Source organism: Myotis myotis, unplaced genomic scaffold, assembly GCF_014108235.1.
Source record: "Myotis myotis isolate mMyoMyo1 unplaced genomic scaffold, mMyoMyo1.p scaffold_m19_p_17, whole genome shotgun sequence".
Classification (NCBI taxonomy): domain Eukaryota; kingdom Metazoa; phylum Chordata; class Mammalia; order Chiroptera; family Vespertilionidae; genus Myotis; species Myotis myotis.
This window is the reverse complement of record NW_023416321.1, coordinates 8,933,477-8,948,704: the sequence shown is the minus strand read 5'-3', so window position 1 is coordinate 8,948,704 and position 15,228 is coordinate 8,933,477. Positions and strand designations below refer to the sequence as shown.

At 53.2% G+C, this 15,228-nt stretch overlaps 1 protein-coding gene across 5 annotated transcripts in view; it reads left to right on the top strand.

Annotated features, from left to right (window-relative positions):
• The window catches only part of LASP1 (LIM and SH3 protein 1), a 39,593-nt gene extending 30,358 nt beyond the window's left edge, over positions 1-9,235 (top strand). For 4 of the 5 annotated variants that reach the window (XM_036339142.1, XM_036339141.1, XM_036339143.1 and 1 more), the window contains 3 exons: positions 2,598-2,745; positions 3,359-3,462; positions 6,248-9,235. In XM_036339142.1, coding sequence (XP_036195035.1) covers positions 2,598-2,745; positions 3,359-3,462; positions 6,248-6,421 — 426 coding nt within the window. In that variant the 3' untranslated portion in view covers positions 6,422-9,235. Of the gene's footprint in view, positions 1-1,746; positions 2,149-2,597; positions 2,746-3,358; positions 3,463-6,247 lie in introns of those variants that run through there. The other variant, XM_036339144.1, reaches the window with a different exon arrangement.
• Positions 9,236-15,228: the final 5,993 nt, after the last annotated feature.

The following is a 15,228-nucleotide window of genomic DNA, read 5'->3' as shown; positions in this document are numbered from 1 at the left end:
CTCTCTGCCTTCAGAGTGGACCCATTCTGAGCTTTGATGGTGCCAGCTGGTCCTTCTAGCCCAGGCTGCAGTGAGGAGCCATCATGGGAGCCAGCAAGAGGATGTAGGTGTGCCCAGTGGGCCACCCCCTCGGACCTTTAGCCCATACTTTCCATATTTGTAAAATGATTAGCCCAGTTACTAATGTGTTAGCCCTGCCCAGCCTAGTGTTAACTCTTGTCCTGTGGGAGGGGATGGGCAGAGGGGACTCCGGGGGCCGGACAGCTCGTCAGGCCTTGGCCAGGGGTTCCAGGGCGCAGGATCGCAGGTTCCTTCTGCTCCAGGACTCGGCAGGCTCTGCCCCCCTCCTTGCCCATCCCTCCTCCGGCACCCCATTTTCTTTTCTTTTAAAAAAAAAATTTTTTTATTGATTTCAGAGAGGAAGGGCGAGGGAGAGAGAGAGAGAAACATTAATGATGAGAGAGAATCTTTGATTGGCTGCCTCCTGCACGCCCCTCACTGGGGGTCAAGCCCCCAACCCAGGCAAGTGCCCTGACTGGGAATCGAACCCGCGATCTCTTGGTTATTCGGTCGACGCTCAATCACTGAGCCATGCTGGCGGGGCTGTCACCCCGTTTTCCACTGGGAGAATCACAGGGCAGGACCCTGGTGGACAGGAAGTGAGAACCAGCTCCTAGGCAAGTGGTCTGAGGCCTGGAGAGAATTCAGGGCCTGGGCCTGCCTGGAATAGGACCTGCTTTTCTCAGTGTCCTGCTTTCTGACTTTCCTCTGAGGGTGAGGGGGGCTGGTCTGTGTCTCTCTGTCCCACTTCCTCCCCCACACCCAGGCCAGCCCAGCACTCCTGGAACACTCAAACCATGGGCCTTAGCACCCGCAAGTCTCCTCTCTGACGAGCTAACACACCCAGGGGCCTGCAAGGTGGGGTGTGGGCAGCGTGCCACTGAGAGTGCAGGGAGGCAACCTTACCGGTAGAACTCCTGGCCCTGGCTCTTTCTCATCTCATACCTTTTTTTATTCGTATTTTTTGTGTACGTTTTATATTCTACTTTCCATATTTGTAAAATGATACTTGTATTTAATTTATAAACCAGACGTCATTTGGGAGGGTTGTGCTAACACCTTTTACATGTTGCAGTCCAAGTATTGGGGCGAGCAGGGGTCAGCAGACTTCTCCCGTGAAGGGCCAGAGAGCAAAGACGTTAGGCTTTGTGGGCCATTTGCTTCTACCGCAGCTACTCAGCTCTGCAGTGATAGCGCGAAAGCCGCCACAGATAATAGGGAAACGAATGGGTGTGGCTGTTTCAATAAAACTTTATTTCTGGGCACTGAAATTTGCATGTCATAGGAAGTTCATGTGTCACAACATATTATTCCTCTTGGACCCTCCCCATCCCCCAACACTAAAAAAAAAATGAAGTAAATTATTCTTAGCTCACGGACTCTGAGCAAACAGGCCGCGGCCCCTGTACTGACCAGTTTGCCGACTTACTAGTGAGCCTGCTTCAGGCTCACCTGGGGAGCTTTCAAAAATGCATAGTCCAGCCCTGGCCTGTTCGGCTCAGTGCACAGAGCATCAGCCTGTGGACTGAACGGTCCTGGGTTCGATTCCGGTCAAGGGGATATGCCAGTGTTGCGGGCTCGATCCCCAGTAGGGGGCGTGCAGGAGGCAGCCAATCAGTGATTCCCTCGCATCCTTGATGTTTCTGTCTCTCCCTCTCCCTTCCTCTCTGAAATCAATAAAAATAGGTTTCTTTAAAAAAAGGCACAGCCCAGAACCCCAGCCCTGGTTTTGCAGACGCTGTGGGAGGCCCTGGAGCCTGCGTTCTGACCAGCGGCACAGGTGGGCTGGGAGCAGCTCACCGGAAGCGCCGACTCTGCGGTCTCCAGGGCCTTGGCGTGTTCTTGCTGAGTGGTGGGGCCCGTGACTTCTCCAGGCCTCCTTTTGCCCATTTTTGGAATTCAACCAGCGGAGGAATGCATCGCCAGGAAAACGTCGGCCTGGCGTCTCATCTCCCCCGGGGCCGGGGTCCTCAGCAGAGCTTTCCTCGGCTCTGGCCTCCGCTGCTCATGCCTGTGACAGGCAGCATCCCCTAGTGATGAAGGACACAGGCTCTGGATTTGTGCGCTCTTGGGCAGTTCTCTTTGCTGGTCAGTTTCCTTGTCTGTTGCAGGGGGACGGTAATACACCCCCCGGAGGCGCTGACAGGTCACATGAGCCGCGATGGGGAACCCGTGGCACAGTGCCTGGCGCCTAGCAGGTGCTCAGCCAGCGGAGTGGCTGTTGTTGCTGCTCCTGACCAGGTGGAAGCAGGGGAGCCCAGCCCCTGCCATGGCACCATCCAATTTGCCTGGTGCCGTAGTGCACATGGCCCTTCCCATCATCTCATGGCATCCTCCCGCTACCCCTGGGGGAGGCACCCGTGTCCCGTTGGAAACTGAGGCCTGACAAGGTTATGTAGCTCGCGCACCCCCATGAGAGCCTGGCGCTCTCTGCCTGCAGCCCTCGAGTCTCTCTCATCCGGGATCTCGGGTGACCATGGGAGGAGCTTAGGTTGGTTTTCTGTGGGTCCTTTACCCGGTGCTTCCTGCCCTTGCAGATAAAATACCACGAGGAGTTTGAGAAGAGCCGCATGGGCCCCAGTGGGGGTGAGGGCATGGAGCCCGAGCGCCGAGATTCCCAGGACAGCACCAGCTACCGGAGACCCCAGGAGCAGCAGCCTCACCACATCCCGACCGGCGCCCCCGGTGAGCATGGAGCCTGTGGGGCAGAGGACCTGAGGCCGGGCCAGCTACCGGGTGGGGAGAAGCCTCACTTACACACACACATGTGCGCGCGCACACACACACACACACGCACACACGCACACACACATGTGCACACACACACACTGTCAGGTCTCATCCCCCCGAGGGCATGAGCGCTGGGGGCAGGGCCCCTGCTGGGCCCCCGGGTGGTGAGGGGGAGGTACCACCCTTGCTGTAGAACAGTGGTTCTCAACCTTCCTAATGCCGCGACCCTTTAATACAGCTCCTCATGCTGTGGTGACCCCCGATTTCATTGTTACAAATTGAACATAATGAAACCATAGTGATGAATCACAAAAACAATATGTAATTACATATATGTTTTCCGATGGTCTTAGGCGATACCTGTGAAAGGGTTGTTCGACCCCCAAAGGAGTCGCGACCCACAGGTTGAGAACCGCTGCAGTAGACTATGCGACACCTGCACATGTGCACACTGAGACTGGGCCTTTGAGAGGTGGGCCTTGAGCAGGCCTGTGGGCTTCTGGGAGGCCCTGGGAGGGGCTGGTTTTGTCAAGACAGTTTCTGAGCCCTGCCTCCTCCCATCTTGCAGTTTACCAGCAGCCCCAGCAGCAGCAGGTGGCCCCCTCCTATGGTGGCTACAAGGAGCCTGCAGCCCCAGTCTCCACGCAGCGCAGCGCCCCAAGCGGGGGCGGGGTGAGTAGCCCCGGCCCAATGGAGAGGAGGGAGGTGGAAGGTGGACGGTTGTGAGGCCTGGGGCCGCCAGAGATGGGTGGGCCTAGGGAAGAACCTAGGCCATAGATCCTTCTTAGGAACCCTGCCCAGCAGGTCTGGCTTTTCCTGGCTTTTGACCCCCGTTTCTACATCACCTGCAGGTGACAGGGATCTCAGCCTCTAGAGCAGAGGGTCAGTGTGGGGTGGTGGGCAGAACCCTGGGCTGGGACAGGGGCCCTGGGCCCCAGCTAGACCCGTCGCCCCGGGTATCGTACTCCGGCTGCCTGGGAGCACGTGAAGCACCTTCTGCATGGGGCCACCCGGACCTGGTGCTTGGTCCCCACTCTTCATGAGTGTGACCCCCCTCTCCCCTCATGTTCTTTAGCTCTCAGCCTGCTCCTTCCTCCGAGGGGCCCTCCCAGACCATCTCATGTCAAGTGGGTCTCCCCTGACATTTCTGTGGAAGGTGGACGGTTGTGAGGCCTGGGGCAGCCACTCTTTCCAACTTAAAACGATTCTCTGTTGATTAGCTTCTGTCGGTGTCCTCCGCTGGACTTGAAGCGCTGTGCAGGCTGCACACTGTCCCTTTGGGTCACTTGCTCTGAGCTGGGCACAAAGCGGCACTTGTCAGCTTTGCTGAATACGGGATGAGTAGGAAGTGAGGCGTTCTTACCGGTCCCTTAGAGTTGAGGTTCCTGGGCTGTAAGTCCTGCCACTCACAGGTGTGGCTGAGCCGCCCTTACTCAGCTCCTGGCTGAGCTCAGCTCTACTCTGGGTGCCTGGACATTTGAGTAGCTCCTGTAGGAGCAGGAGGGACGATACTTAGAGAAATGAAGTAGCCAGTCCTGCACATACTAAGCATGTCCTGGACAGGAGAGATATAGCTCTGAATAAAAGACCACCTTTAGCCCTAACCCGGTTTGGCTCAGTGGATAGAGCGTCGGCCTGCGGACTGAAAGGTCCCAGGTTCGATTCTGGCCAGGGGCACATGCCCAGGCTGCGGGCTCGATCCCCAGTAGAGGGCATGCAGGAGGCAGCCAATCAATGATTCTCTCATCGTTGATGTTTCTATCTTTCTCTCCCTCTCCTTTCCTCTCTGAAATCAATAAAAAAAGACCTCCAGTCTGAGATATAAGCAATGAAAGACATGAAGACAAAGACAGCAGGGTAAGGGGAGAGAGCAGCAAAGTCCTCAATAAAGTGAAGGAGCGAGTAGTGAGCGAGTGGTACAAAGGCCCTGGGGCAGGAATGTGCTCGGAAAGTTCAAGGACCAGCAGGAAGGCTCAGGGGACTAGAGAGGGCAAGCGGGTAGGAGATGAGGTCAGATTATGCAGAGACCTGGGACTGGACGGCCTTCGGGACTGGTGAGTTATACAGGGTGACGGGTTTGACCTGTGTTTTTCAAAGGTTGCTCTAACCCCTGTGTTGAGAAGAGGCAGTAGAAAGTTGAGGGTAGGAACAGGGAGATGGGGTAGGAGGCTGTTGCCGAATATGGACATAGATGGTGGCTACTCAGCCCAGAAGATACAGGCAGATTGGTAATAAGAGAGACCAAGGCCACCATGTGAGGGCTGGGATGCTCATCCCGTAGACGTGGGGGCTAGTGGAGTAGGTTTCTGTTGCTTGGGGGGGAAAGTTTGAAATTTGGTGCTAAAAAGGATGGGGACTTTTGAAGGACTTAAAGCCAGGGAGTAACACGGTCAAGTTTGCGTTTTGGAAAGTTCCCCTGAAATGACAATGGATGAACAGTTGGAGGGGGCAGACCAGACCAGAGACTGGAAAGAGGTCTGAGCAGGGTCCTGGGAGTGGGGTGGAGCAGTGGACACGGGAGGTCCCCCAGGGGCACCTAGCCCTTGACCAATTGGCAATGGGGCCCCGCTGCTGGCCCCATGCAGTTCCCAGGGCCTGGCCTGGGGGGCCACAATGGCTGAGCTGACTTCCAGAGATCAGTCAACATCAAGGGCAGTAAGGTCAGAGTATGTTAGAATCTTATCCACCTCCAAGACCACAGTTGGGTTTCACGTGCTTTTACTGGACATTTCCTAGAGCTTACGGAGAAGAACTTGGCTGAAGTTGCAAGGTGGAAATCTCTTGTGTCACCTGGAGACTTTTCTCCCAAGAATAGGTCTTTGTCCTGAGCTTGGGAGTGAAGCCAGACTTATCACAACTTCGAAAAAAGAAGACTGGTGCACATGATAATGCAGATAATAGCGTACAGGGCACAGCCTATTTTGCAACACTAACTGGCAACGTGTCCGTGGGACCTCCCTGCATTCCTGTTTTGAGAGGTGGAGCAGGGCTATTGTAAACTCAGTTCCTGTCTTGTGCCTGCCTTTCATTTTATTTATTATTATTTTTTTAATTCTCACCTGAGGATATGATGTTATTGATTTTAGAGAGAGAGGAAGGGAGAGGGAGCGAGAAACACTTTTGTGAGAGAGAAGCATAAGTTGGCCGCCTCCTGCAACCTGGGTATGTGCCTTGACCGGGAATCGAACCTGTGACCTTCCGGTGTTTAGGGCAACGCTGTAACCAACTGAGGTACACCGGCCAGGGCGTGCCTGCCTGCCTTTTAGCAGATGCCAAATAGATTGGACACGCTCAGAAAGTGACAGTGAGAAACCCAAGGCAGGGCCCAGCCCTTCCCTGTCTCTGGCTCCCGGGTCCCTGCTCCCCCGGGCTCTGCTCCTGGGTCCCGGGCAGTTAGGAAGGAAGGCTGGGCCTGGGGCTGACGGTGCGCCCCCACCCCCGCCCCCACCCCCTGCAGAAGCGGTACCGTGCTGTGTACGACTACAGCGCCGCGGACGAGGACGAGGTCTCCTTCCAGGATGGGGACACCATCGTCAACGTGCAGCAGATCGACGACGGCTGGATGTACGGGACCGTGGAGCGCACCGGTGACACGGGGATGCTGCCGGCCAACTACGTGGAGGCCATCTGAGCCCGCTGGGCCCCGGCCCGCCCCGCCCCATCCTTCAGCGCATTCCACGGCATCGCATCTGTCCTGGGCGTGACCTGTCCACCCGTCAGTGTCTCTGTGTGTTTAAATCTGCGACAGCTTGTTTTTCCCAACCTCCTCCAGCTTCTTTTGCCAACCGGAGCCTCGTTCTGCCACTTCCTTGGGCTCCTTCCTCTGGCAGGTTTCCCCCCGGACCGACTTCTTGGTTTTCTCTCTGGGCGGAACAGGTGTGGGCCTTCTGGGGGTGGCCGCGGCCCCTGGGCTGGTCTGGAATGGGAAGTCCATCGGCTCCCAGGCCTCCGCCTTCTCTCTTTCTCGGCCCCCTCAGACCCTCCTGCCCACCTCCTCACACACCCGACATTCCAGGTCTGGGGTGAGCCCCAGACCCCCAGGACTCCAGGGAGGAGCTCCATGCATTCCCAGGAGTGGAGCCCACCGCCCTGGCCCCTGGATGGGCACAGGCCGGGGACTGCCACTGTGTGGGCACCAGTAAGCGGGCTTTGCTTCTCAAAGATGGGGCTGCTGACCCTCTGGGGGTCCCCTCACCACCCTCTCTTTTCTTAGAGACATCGAAGGAGGGTAAAGTGCCCGCCCTGGGGTTCATTCATGCTCCCCACTCGTGTTCTCCTCACACTGTGATTTTGCTCTCCTGCCCACGGAGACCCGGTGTGGGCTGGGAGCTCCCTAGGAAGCTCGGCGGGGTCACGTTCTGGCCTTTCTTACTTTCGGGACAGCTGCAGGAGGGAAGGGGACAGGCTGCTCTCTCCGGAGCCCCTTTTTCTCCGCACTCCCACCCCAGCCCCCAGGAGCCCTGGCTCGCCTCCTTGGCTGGAAGCCGAGATCCCTGACAGGTGGGGCAGGAAGCCCTGAGATCTGGGCTGGGCGGGCCACTCCTCCTGGGAAGATACCCCCTCCCTTCCCGCCCCCAAGTGCATAGGAACTGCAAAGCCACAGGACCCTCTGCGACTCCAGGACTAGCGTGTGGGGGAAGGAGCGTGTGTGTCTGCAGGAGTGTCAGCGAGTGTGAGTGTGAGCGTGAGTGTGAGCGTGAGCGAAGGGGCAGGGTGTGGCCTGCAGGAGTCTCTGGGCTTAAGTGAGGGTGCACAGAACTGTTTCCCCCTGATATTTTCCTCAAAACCCACAGTGAGGGGACAAGGGAGGCCCTAGGGGACAGGAGTTCCTTATACTTTGGAATGAAAATTCCTCCTGTCCCCCAAGTGGAGGAAGCCCACCTGCCTGCACTGCAGTGTGCTGGGCGAAGTAAGGGAGGGACTGGAGGTGGTGGTGGGCGGGGGGGCTGATGCAGCCTTCTGGGTGGGGTAGGGAGAAGGCTCTGTGCCTCCAGCATATTCTCTCCCCATCTCTGCCCTTCGCTGCAGACCAGGGGCCAGAGGACCCTGTGTTACCCACACTGTGGGTGCCTTACTCTGGGGTCCCCCCAGGCCTCTCCCTTACTTACCTAAAGCCCCCTGGAGGTGTTAGGAGAGGGTCCCAGGGCTACAAAACTGGAAGCACAGGCCCCGGGATGCGGAAGGGGAAGATGGTGCTATCTCCAACCCCTTCTGTCCCTCGCTGGTGGCTGTGACAACCCCTGCCTGGCTTTATTCATCTCTGGGAGTCCACTCAGGCCCCGGCATTAACATCGTTGCTTCCTTGTTCCCTGCGGCGGCGGTGGCTGCAGGCATGATCGCGTCCTCTCTGCTTGTGGGTTCAGTTGGGAACAGTTAGCCCAGATCAGAGAGCTCAGGAAATGACTGTGGGGGAACAGGTGTGGACCTTTCTGGGGGAGGCCGAGGCTCGTCCCCAGCCAGGTGAGGGTGGATGGAGGGTCTCCTACTGGGCGATTTGGGGGTGAGGGAGCAATATTGGAAACCTGGGGAGCGGCGCCGGTCCATTCCATTTCCTCTTGATCTCAAAGCACAACATGGATTCTGGGACCAAAAGGTCAGAGACACATCCTGTTGGAGGAGCTGCGGTTGGGAGGGGAGTGAGAGGTGGGAGGGGGCCCGGAGGAGCGAGGAATAGCCTTTTCATTCCGCTTAATTTTCCTTCCAAAACAAGGCGAGCCAGCCACTGGAATCTTGCTGCCCGGCACGCTGCTCCTCCCGTCCTAAAAATAGGGGACCTTTTTTTATACAACCCACAGAGAGGAGGGGCTGTCACACTGGTGCTGAGGGACCCAGGGGCTGCTGGGAGTCCTTGTTCCTTTCCAGAACCATCCATCCCTAGAAGCGCACAGAACCCGAGGGCTGGGCGGAGGCCCCGGTCTTCTCTTACAGTTCATAGAGGTCTTTTAGCCAATATCCCAGGAAAGAACATCCATCAAAGCTAGAATGTGAATATGACGTTAGTGGACCAATAATTGCAAGAAGCCCAATGGTGAGAAAAGTGAATTCTCTCAACACTGCTTCCTGTTTTCTTCCTCATGTCCCTCCAGGGAAAACTACTTTATTGCTTAATTTCTGCATTTGTTTTCCCCTTCACGTATGCACTTTTGGGCCTTTTTTTTTTTAATAGCTGGAAAAAAATATACCACCTCACAAACCTGTATTTAAAAAGAAACAGAAATGACCATGTGAGATTTGCCTCTGTCCGAACATTTCATCCGTGTGTGTGAAGCCGTCATTCATCTTTTTATACGGGGTGGTTGTCTCTCCTCGGTTTGTGTGGTCCCCTCCCTCGTGGGCTTGTGCTTGGGATCAGATCCTCTGGCCTGTTATGATTCTGAACGTTTGACTTGGACCACAAGTGAATCTTTCTGGTGACTCAAATAAAAATATAATTTTTACCTGCGGACTTCGTTCTCTCTCTGGCTCTGACGGCTGTTGTGTGTGTGTGTATGTCCCTCTGTTTGGGGGCGTTGGCCTGAACCCCTCCCGGGAGCCCTGCCCTCCTTGGAGAGAGACCAGTTTGGAAGCGGTCAGCCTGGAGTGGCAATTTGCCTTGGCACCTACTCCCTGTCGAGAACGCCCCACCCGTCTGCCCCTGGCTACATCCCTCTGCCCCATTTGGTGACACGCCCAGGAACTTCCGAGTTCCCATATTCTCTTACCATCTGACTTGCTTCAGGATGCACCTGTCTCCCCACTAGCCAGTGCGCTCACAGGGCAGGTAATGGGTCTAACTCATCTTTAAACCCCCAGTGTTTGCCCAAGGCCAGGCACAGAGCAGCTCAACAGACATTTTTGAATTAATGGATGAGCTCAGCTGGTGGGCCGTTTTAGCTCTCTGCCTGCACCTCGTAGGCGTACACTTGAGGAATGAAATGACAGAGAGACTGGGACAGTCTGCGGTGGGATAAGCCAGGGATGAAGCCATCTGTTCGGTGGTCTGACAACCCAGAGCACTATTCATGATGCCTTACAACTGCGATCTGTAACACACATGTTTAAATTTGATCTCATTAGCCATGTGAGAGAGAACTGCCATGGTGGCCATCTTACAGATGGGGTTCACTGAAACCCAGAAAGGCAGCGGTTTGGAGGAAGTCACAGCTGAGCTGGAGGTCTTAGGACCCCCGATGTGATGCTCACAGTCTCCTGCTACTTTGCTAGGGTGGGCTGTCTACCCAAGCCCTTTGCATGTCTCATTTTAGTATCTCCTGTGCTCTGTTCTTTGCTCCAGGGGCCCTGGGTCTAACGCCTGACCAAAGGCCTCCTCTCCTCTGTCGGGCTGAGGAGGGGGCAGTGGTAGAGAAGGAATCCAGACCCTCCCGCCCTGGCTCAGTGCCACCAGTAGCCTCCTGTCCAGCTGTTTGGTGGTGGTGGGTGGGTCGGGGGCTCAGAGTGAAGGCATTCTCTCGCTTCAGGGTAACGGTAGGGTGGAGAGGAAAAGGGTCTTCGAGGACTGAGCCTGAACTGAGCTTCCTGCTAGGGTCCAACCCCAGCAGGTCCAGGGGTCCCCAAACGTGTGGATGGAGTCAGCGAAGAAGGAATGACACGGAGACAGCGTTCAGTTGATCAGCAGCCTAGCCAGGATCTCTAGCCGAGTTCTGGTCAGGATCTCCAGCAAAGCTCTGGTTAGGATCTCCAGCCAGGTTCTGTGTCCATGTTCTCTTGCTAGGTTCTCCAGCCAGGTTCTGTCACCAGGTTCTAGTCAGGTTCTCTTGCCATGTTCTATCCAGGTTCTGTAGCCAGGTTCTGTCTCTAGGTTCTTCATCCAGGTTCTCTCGCTAGGTTCTGTCTCTAGGTTCTGTGGCCAGTTTCTGTCCAGGATCTTTTGCCATGTTCTCTCCAGCGAAGTTCTTCTGTCTCTAGGTTCTGTGTAGGTTCTGTGTCTAGGTTCTGTGTGTAGGTTCTGTGTCTAGGTTCTGTGTAGGTTCTGTGTGTAGGTTCTGTGTGTAGGTTCTGTGTCTTGGTTCTGTGTCTTGGTTCTGTGTCTAGGTTCTGTATCCTGTTGTCTTGTTACATCTGTATTTATACCAGTTGACTCCAATCCTATCAATCTCTATTCCAAAGGTTAGGGCGTTTCTTATCTCCATTCCAGGGAGTAAAGATTATGTAGCTTAAGCATGATTGTTCGTAGTTAAAGTGATTACTTACCCGCCTGGCACTAAGTTAAGGGGTTTTATTCCCTCCCTAACTTCAGGGGAAAATCCCTACCTGGGGAAACAACCTTTCTCGGAGAGGTGACCTTGGTTAAAACACATAGCGCTAAGGGGAGCAAACATATTAAGAACAGTACGCCATATATGCCAGGTCCCTTGAAACAGCAAGGATGGACCGGCTCCCGGCAGCTTCCTAATGAAGGGAATGGTGACAGTCAGGGGAAGGACAGGCCGGTCAGCAGGGCTGAGCAGTGTGGGCAGTGTCAGGCGGCAGCGGTGGGATAATTAAAGATAATACCGACAGCTGCTCCTCTGAAGGAGCCGCTGCCTCGCGGGTTCCCACTAGCAGGGAATGAGTCGGCAGATCTTGCCTCCTGTGGGCCTGGCCCCTTTTGTCAGAGAGCGGAGCCCCCTCTCCCCAGGAGGCTGGTTCCCCTGAGCAATTAGAGGGGGCAGTCCTTCCGCTTGGGAGGGGACCAGCGTGCGGCCTCCTGGGCACAGGCCAACGGGAGGAGTTTCTAGACCCCCTTCTAGAAGTGGCCTAGCATGAGGAGGGGGGGTATTAATGCTTCACCCCCAGACCCTCCCAAAGAATTACTTGGGGGTGGAGCCATGGACACTAGGGCCTCAGAGATGTCACAGGAAATTTTTTTTTAATTTAATGGGAAATAAGACATAAAAAGGCATAAGAGCAACATAATACATAACTGAGCACCCACTACCCAGCTTAACGAAATAAAACATCAATTTTTTCCCCCTTTCCCTTCAGAAGAAGCCACTTGAACGTGCATTTCTAGGCACAGGGGTGGCCTGAGGATTCTTTGGTGTCTCTCTGGGGTAACAGCACGGGGGACTCTCGGAAGAGGATACAAAAGAGGACAAGAACGTGGGCGGTGGCCACAGAGAGACGGGCATGGAGGAGGGGAGGGGCCTCTGGCGCTCACCCTGTAAATGGAGTGACTTGAGCAAGGTGCCTCACAAGCCGAGCCGAGGGGCAGTTCAGACTGAGACGGCGGGCCGGTCTCGGGCGGGCACACGGTGGACTCGGGAGTGTGCAAGCCGAGTTTTGAGTCCTGGTCTCTGCCATTTCCAGCGAAACACTGGGCAATTCCTGGCCATCTCTGAGCCTCATCTATAGAAGACCTGTAGGGAGGTTGAAATGACACCATCCGTGCAGTATCCGGCATAGTCTAGAAATCCCACGTGTTAGCCCCATCCCAGAGGTGCCGGCTGAGACTCACATGAGACCTTTTCCCACGTCCCTCCATAACGGGACCTTTACACCTTGCGAATGGCCCACCCAGCTCCCAACCATGATTCTTCTGAGATAATTTGCTGGGGGCGTGTGAGGAGAAAGGGGAGAAGAAAGGCAGGACGATTCATTCCTAAGGGATCTGGCTAGAGATCAGATCTCCTCCCCCGTCCATACCATGCAGACTCCACTTAGATACAAAGGGGTGGGATTGGGTTCCTGGGGAGAAATTGAGCCTCTTAGGTTCTGCTTGGTCTCAACCCAGCAGTTCCTTGGTTACCCGCTCCCGGGCTTTCTGATTGGCTGGCTGTGGTGTATGGAGGGGTGGGGTAAAGTAAGCTGCTGATGGAATTGCAGCATCCCTTAGTCTCCGGCCCTGGAAGGGGGAGGGGGGAAACGAGGGCTGAGCAGTGGAGGGAGGAGGGAGCCATTTCTCTCCACTGACGGCAACCTCCGTGCTCACAGCTCACATTTCCCTGCAATCCAGAGGCCTCCTCGGCCAAGGACTCCATCATGCTGGATGTTTTCATCCTGATGCTCTTTGCCATCATAGGCCTGGTCATTCTCTCCTACATCATCTACCTGCTCTAGTGCCTGCAGCTGCGGAGCCACAGGAGCACAGCGCGGGAGGAGGATGAAGCTGACCGGCCGAGCATCCTGCTTGCTGACGCACCGCTGGATTTTTGCTTCTGGTCATTATTTCGGGTATTGATTCAAAAACAGAATTAAAAGGGATCTTGTTTTTGTATCTTCCCCCCTCGGATGCATTGAGGTAGCATTTCTCAGACCACTCTGAGAAGAATAGGAAATGCCAACTTCTTTCTTTGCGACCTCATTTAAAATAGGATGTAAAAAAAAAAAAAAAATGAAACCCACTCGGTGAAGGATTTTTAGGTAGAATGAGTTGGGAGAGGTGTGCCTGGTGGGAGGGACTATAATTTTGTAGTTTTTTTCTTCAAGTTGCTCAGACTCCAAGTTGTCCGTTCTCTTCCGGTAATTAAAGGTTAAAAACACAGCATTATACGCCAGCAGAGCGGTTTACAGTTATGCGTGCACAATTGCATTAATGAGTGACTCATTCTCACTTGAGGATGAGATAGGAAATGAAATGCACTGAGGAGTGGGGTTTGGAGGGAAAGGAGAGAGGAACTCCTATTTCTTTTCTCAGTCCCCAAAGACTAAGTACTAGGAACTGAGACCTTTGCTGCCATTCCCATCTGAACCGTGTTGTTTCTGGGTTTCCCACAGTTCCTGGTCTCCAGTCCAACAAGAGGCCTCTTATCGACAGCAGCTGTCCTGCCGCCCAACAGGCCTCCTCCCGAGCCTTCCGGATACGGCGAACCCGTCAAGCAAGGGACTTCTTGAGTTCAGAGTCTGAGGCACTCGGCTGGGACAGTAGGAATTCACGGCATGGCTGGCAGGTGTGCGTGCTTTTGAGCTATAAACTGAAAAGGACACAGTTGGCTGAAATGTAGACTTACTAAAATGCTCATGGAGAACTTCTCAAAATCCATTTTGATAGGATAGCCTTTCCTTCGGCCTTTTCTTTCCCTCACAGGAAAGGTGTTCCTTTGTTAAGTCCAAGACCACATTGTCTCTGGTGACCCAGTCACTTTATCACTGTCTATAGACGGCACAATCTGGGGTTGTGCGGTTTCCTTTGACTTCGTCTCTAGCCAGAAGGAACTTGTCATTTGAGCTTTTAAGATTTACTTTCCCCACTCCCTGCCCTACCACTTGTGCTCCAGCTTCCCATTTAAAGAGAGAAACAGTTGGTTCTATAGTTCTCATTCTTTGTGCTTGGCTGAGTCATAAATTATTGAAACAAGATGGCTATGCTTGGTATTTGGGAGAAATCTCTCTCTTACTGCAAAGTAAATGCTTTTTTAAGTTGTCAAATGTTCCTTTTCTGGAAAAAAACCTTTCAATGTATTTTCTGTCCAATTAAGGTTGAAGAAACCATATATTTTGGGGTCCAGAAAAGACTTTGAAAAATCCATCATAATTGTTTTACATTTGATTTTTTAGCTTAAAAATAAACAAGAAAGATGAACTTGATAGTTTTACCCATGACATGGTGTTCCATTTCCATGTTTTAAAAAGAAAAAAAATTGAGGCAGTACCCTATAATGTCAATTAAAACGAAAAACTTGCATTTTAGAGTTCTGGCCAAGAAAAAACACTGTTCTAGAAGCTTTTTGTCTTGGCAACAAATTATGTGACTTTCAATAAGTCATTGAACCTTTCAGGGTTTCATTTTATTCCTACAAATGGAGGCAATGGACTAGAAAATTGTTAATATCCACTTTAAAGTTCTACAATTCTAGGATGCATTATCTTTGAAAACTACATCTTCGAGAACAGAAATCCCATGAAAAAAACTCTTAATAGTTACCAGTAGTCCACTTTACTGCTCTCACCAAATGACATTTTATGATGAAAACTCAACTACAAGACTTTTTTGGCACACTGTGAGGGAAAAAATGACTATTTTTTACCCCAAACATGTATCAGTGATACTTTGCCTAAGGAGTTTACATACTACATGGTGGTATGTAACAAAAATAGGTAATCTGACAGACACACCAATGCAAAAGCCTGGCTCTGAACATTAATATATTCAGGGATGATCTTTAGTTATCTGTGGAGTCCTTGACATGACATTTCCCAGTAAAACATTCCTCTGACTCTTTGGCATAGCTTTTCTTCTTCAAGTCAAGATAGCAGCTCTATGTCCTTACCTAGGTAATTGGGGAAGTGTCAGTATTTTGGAGGGCTCCAAGTAACACAGTTAATTATTGTGGCCTAATCTTCATGGTATAGTCTCTAACCAAGCTCGCTCTGAAGTTTATGAGGTCAAGGCTCTTCAGTCTGTATCCATACAAAGTTGAAGTGACTAATCAATTCAGTGAAAACAATCAGCCAATTTTCAGTTATACACCAGTGATATATACCACTGGCACTGGGCACAATATAAGGACAGAAAGATTA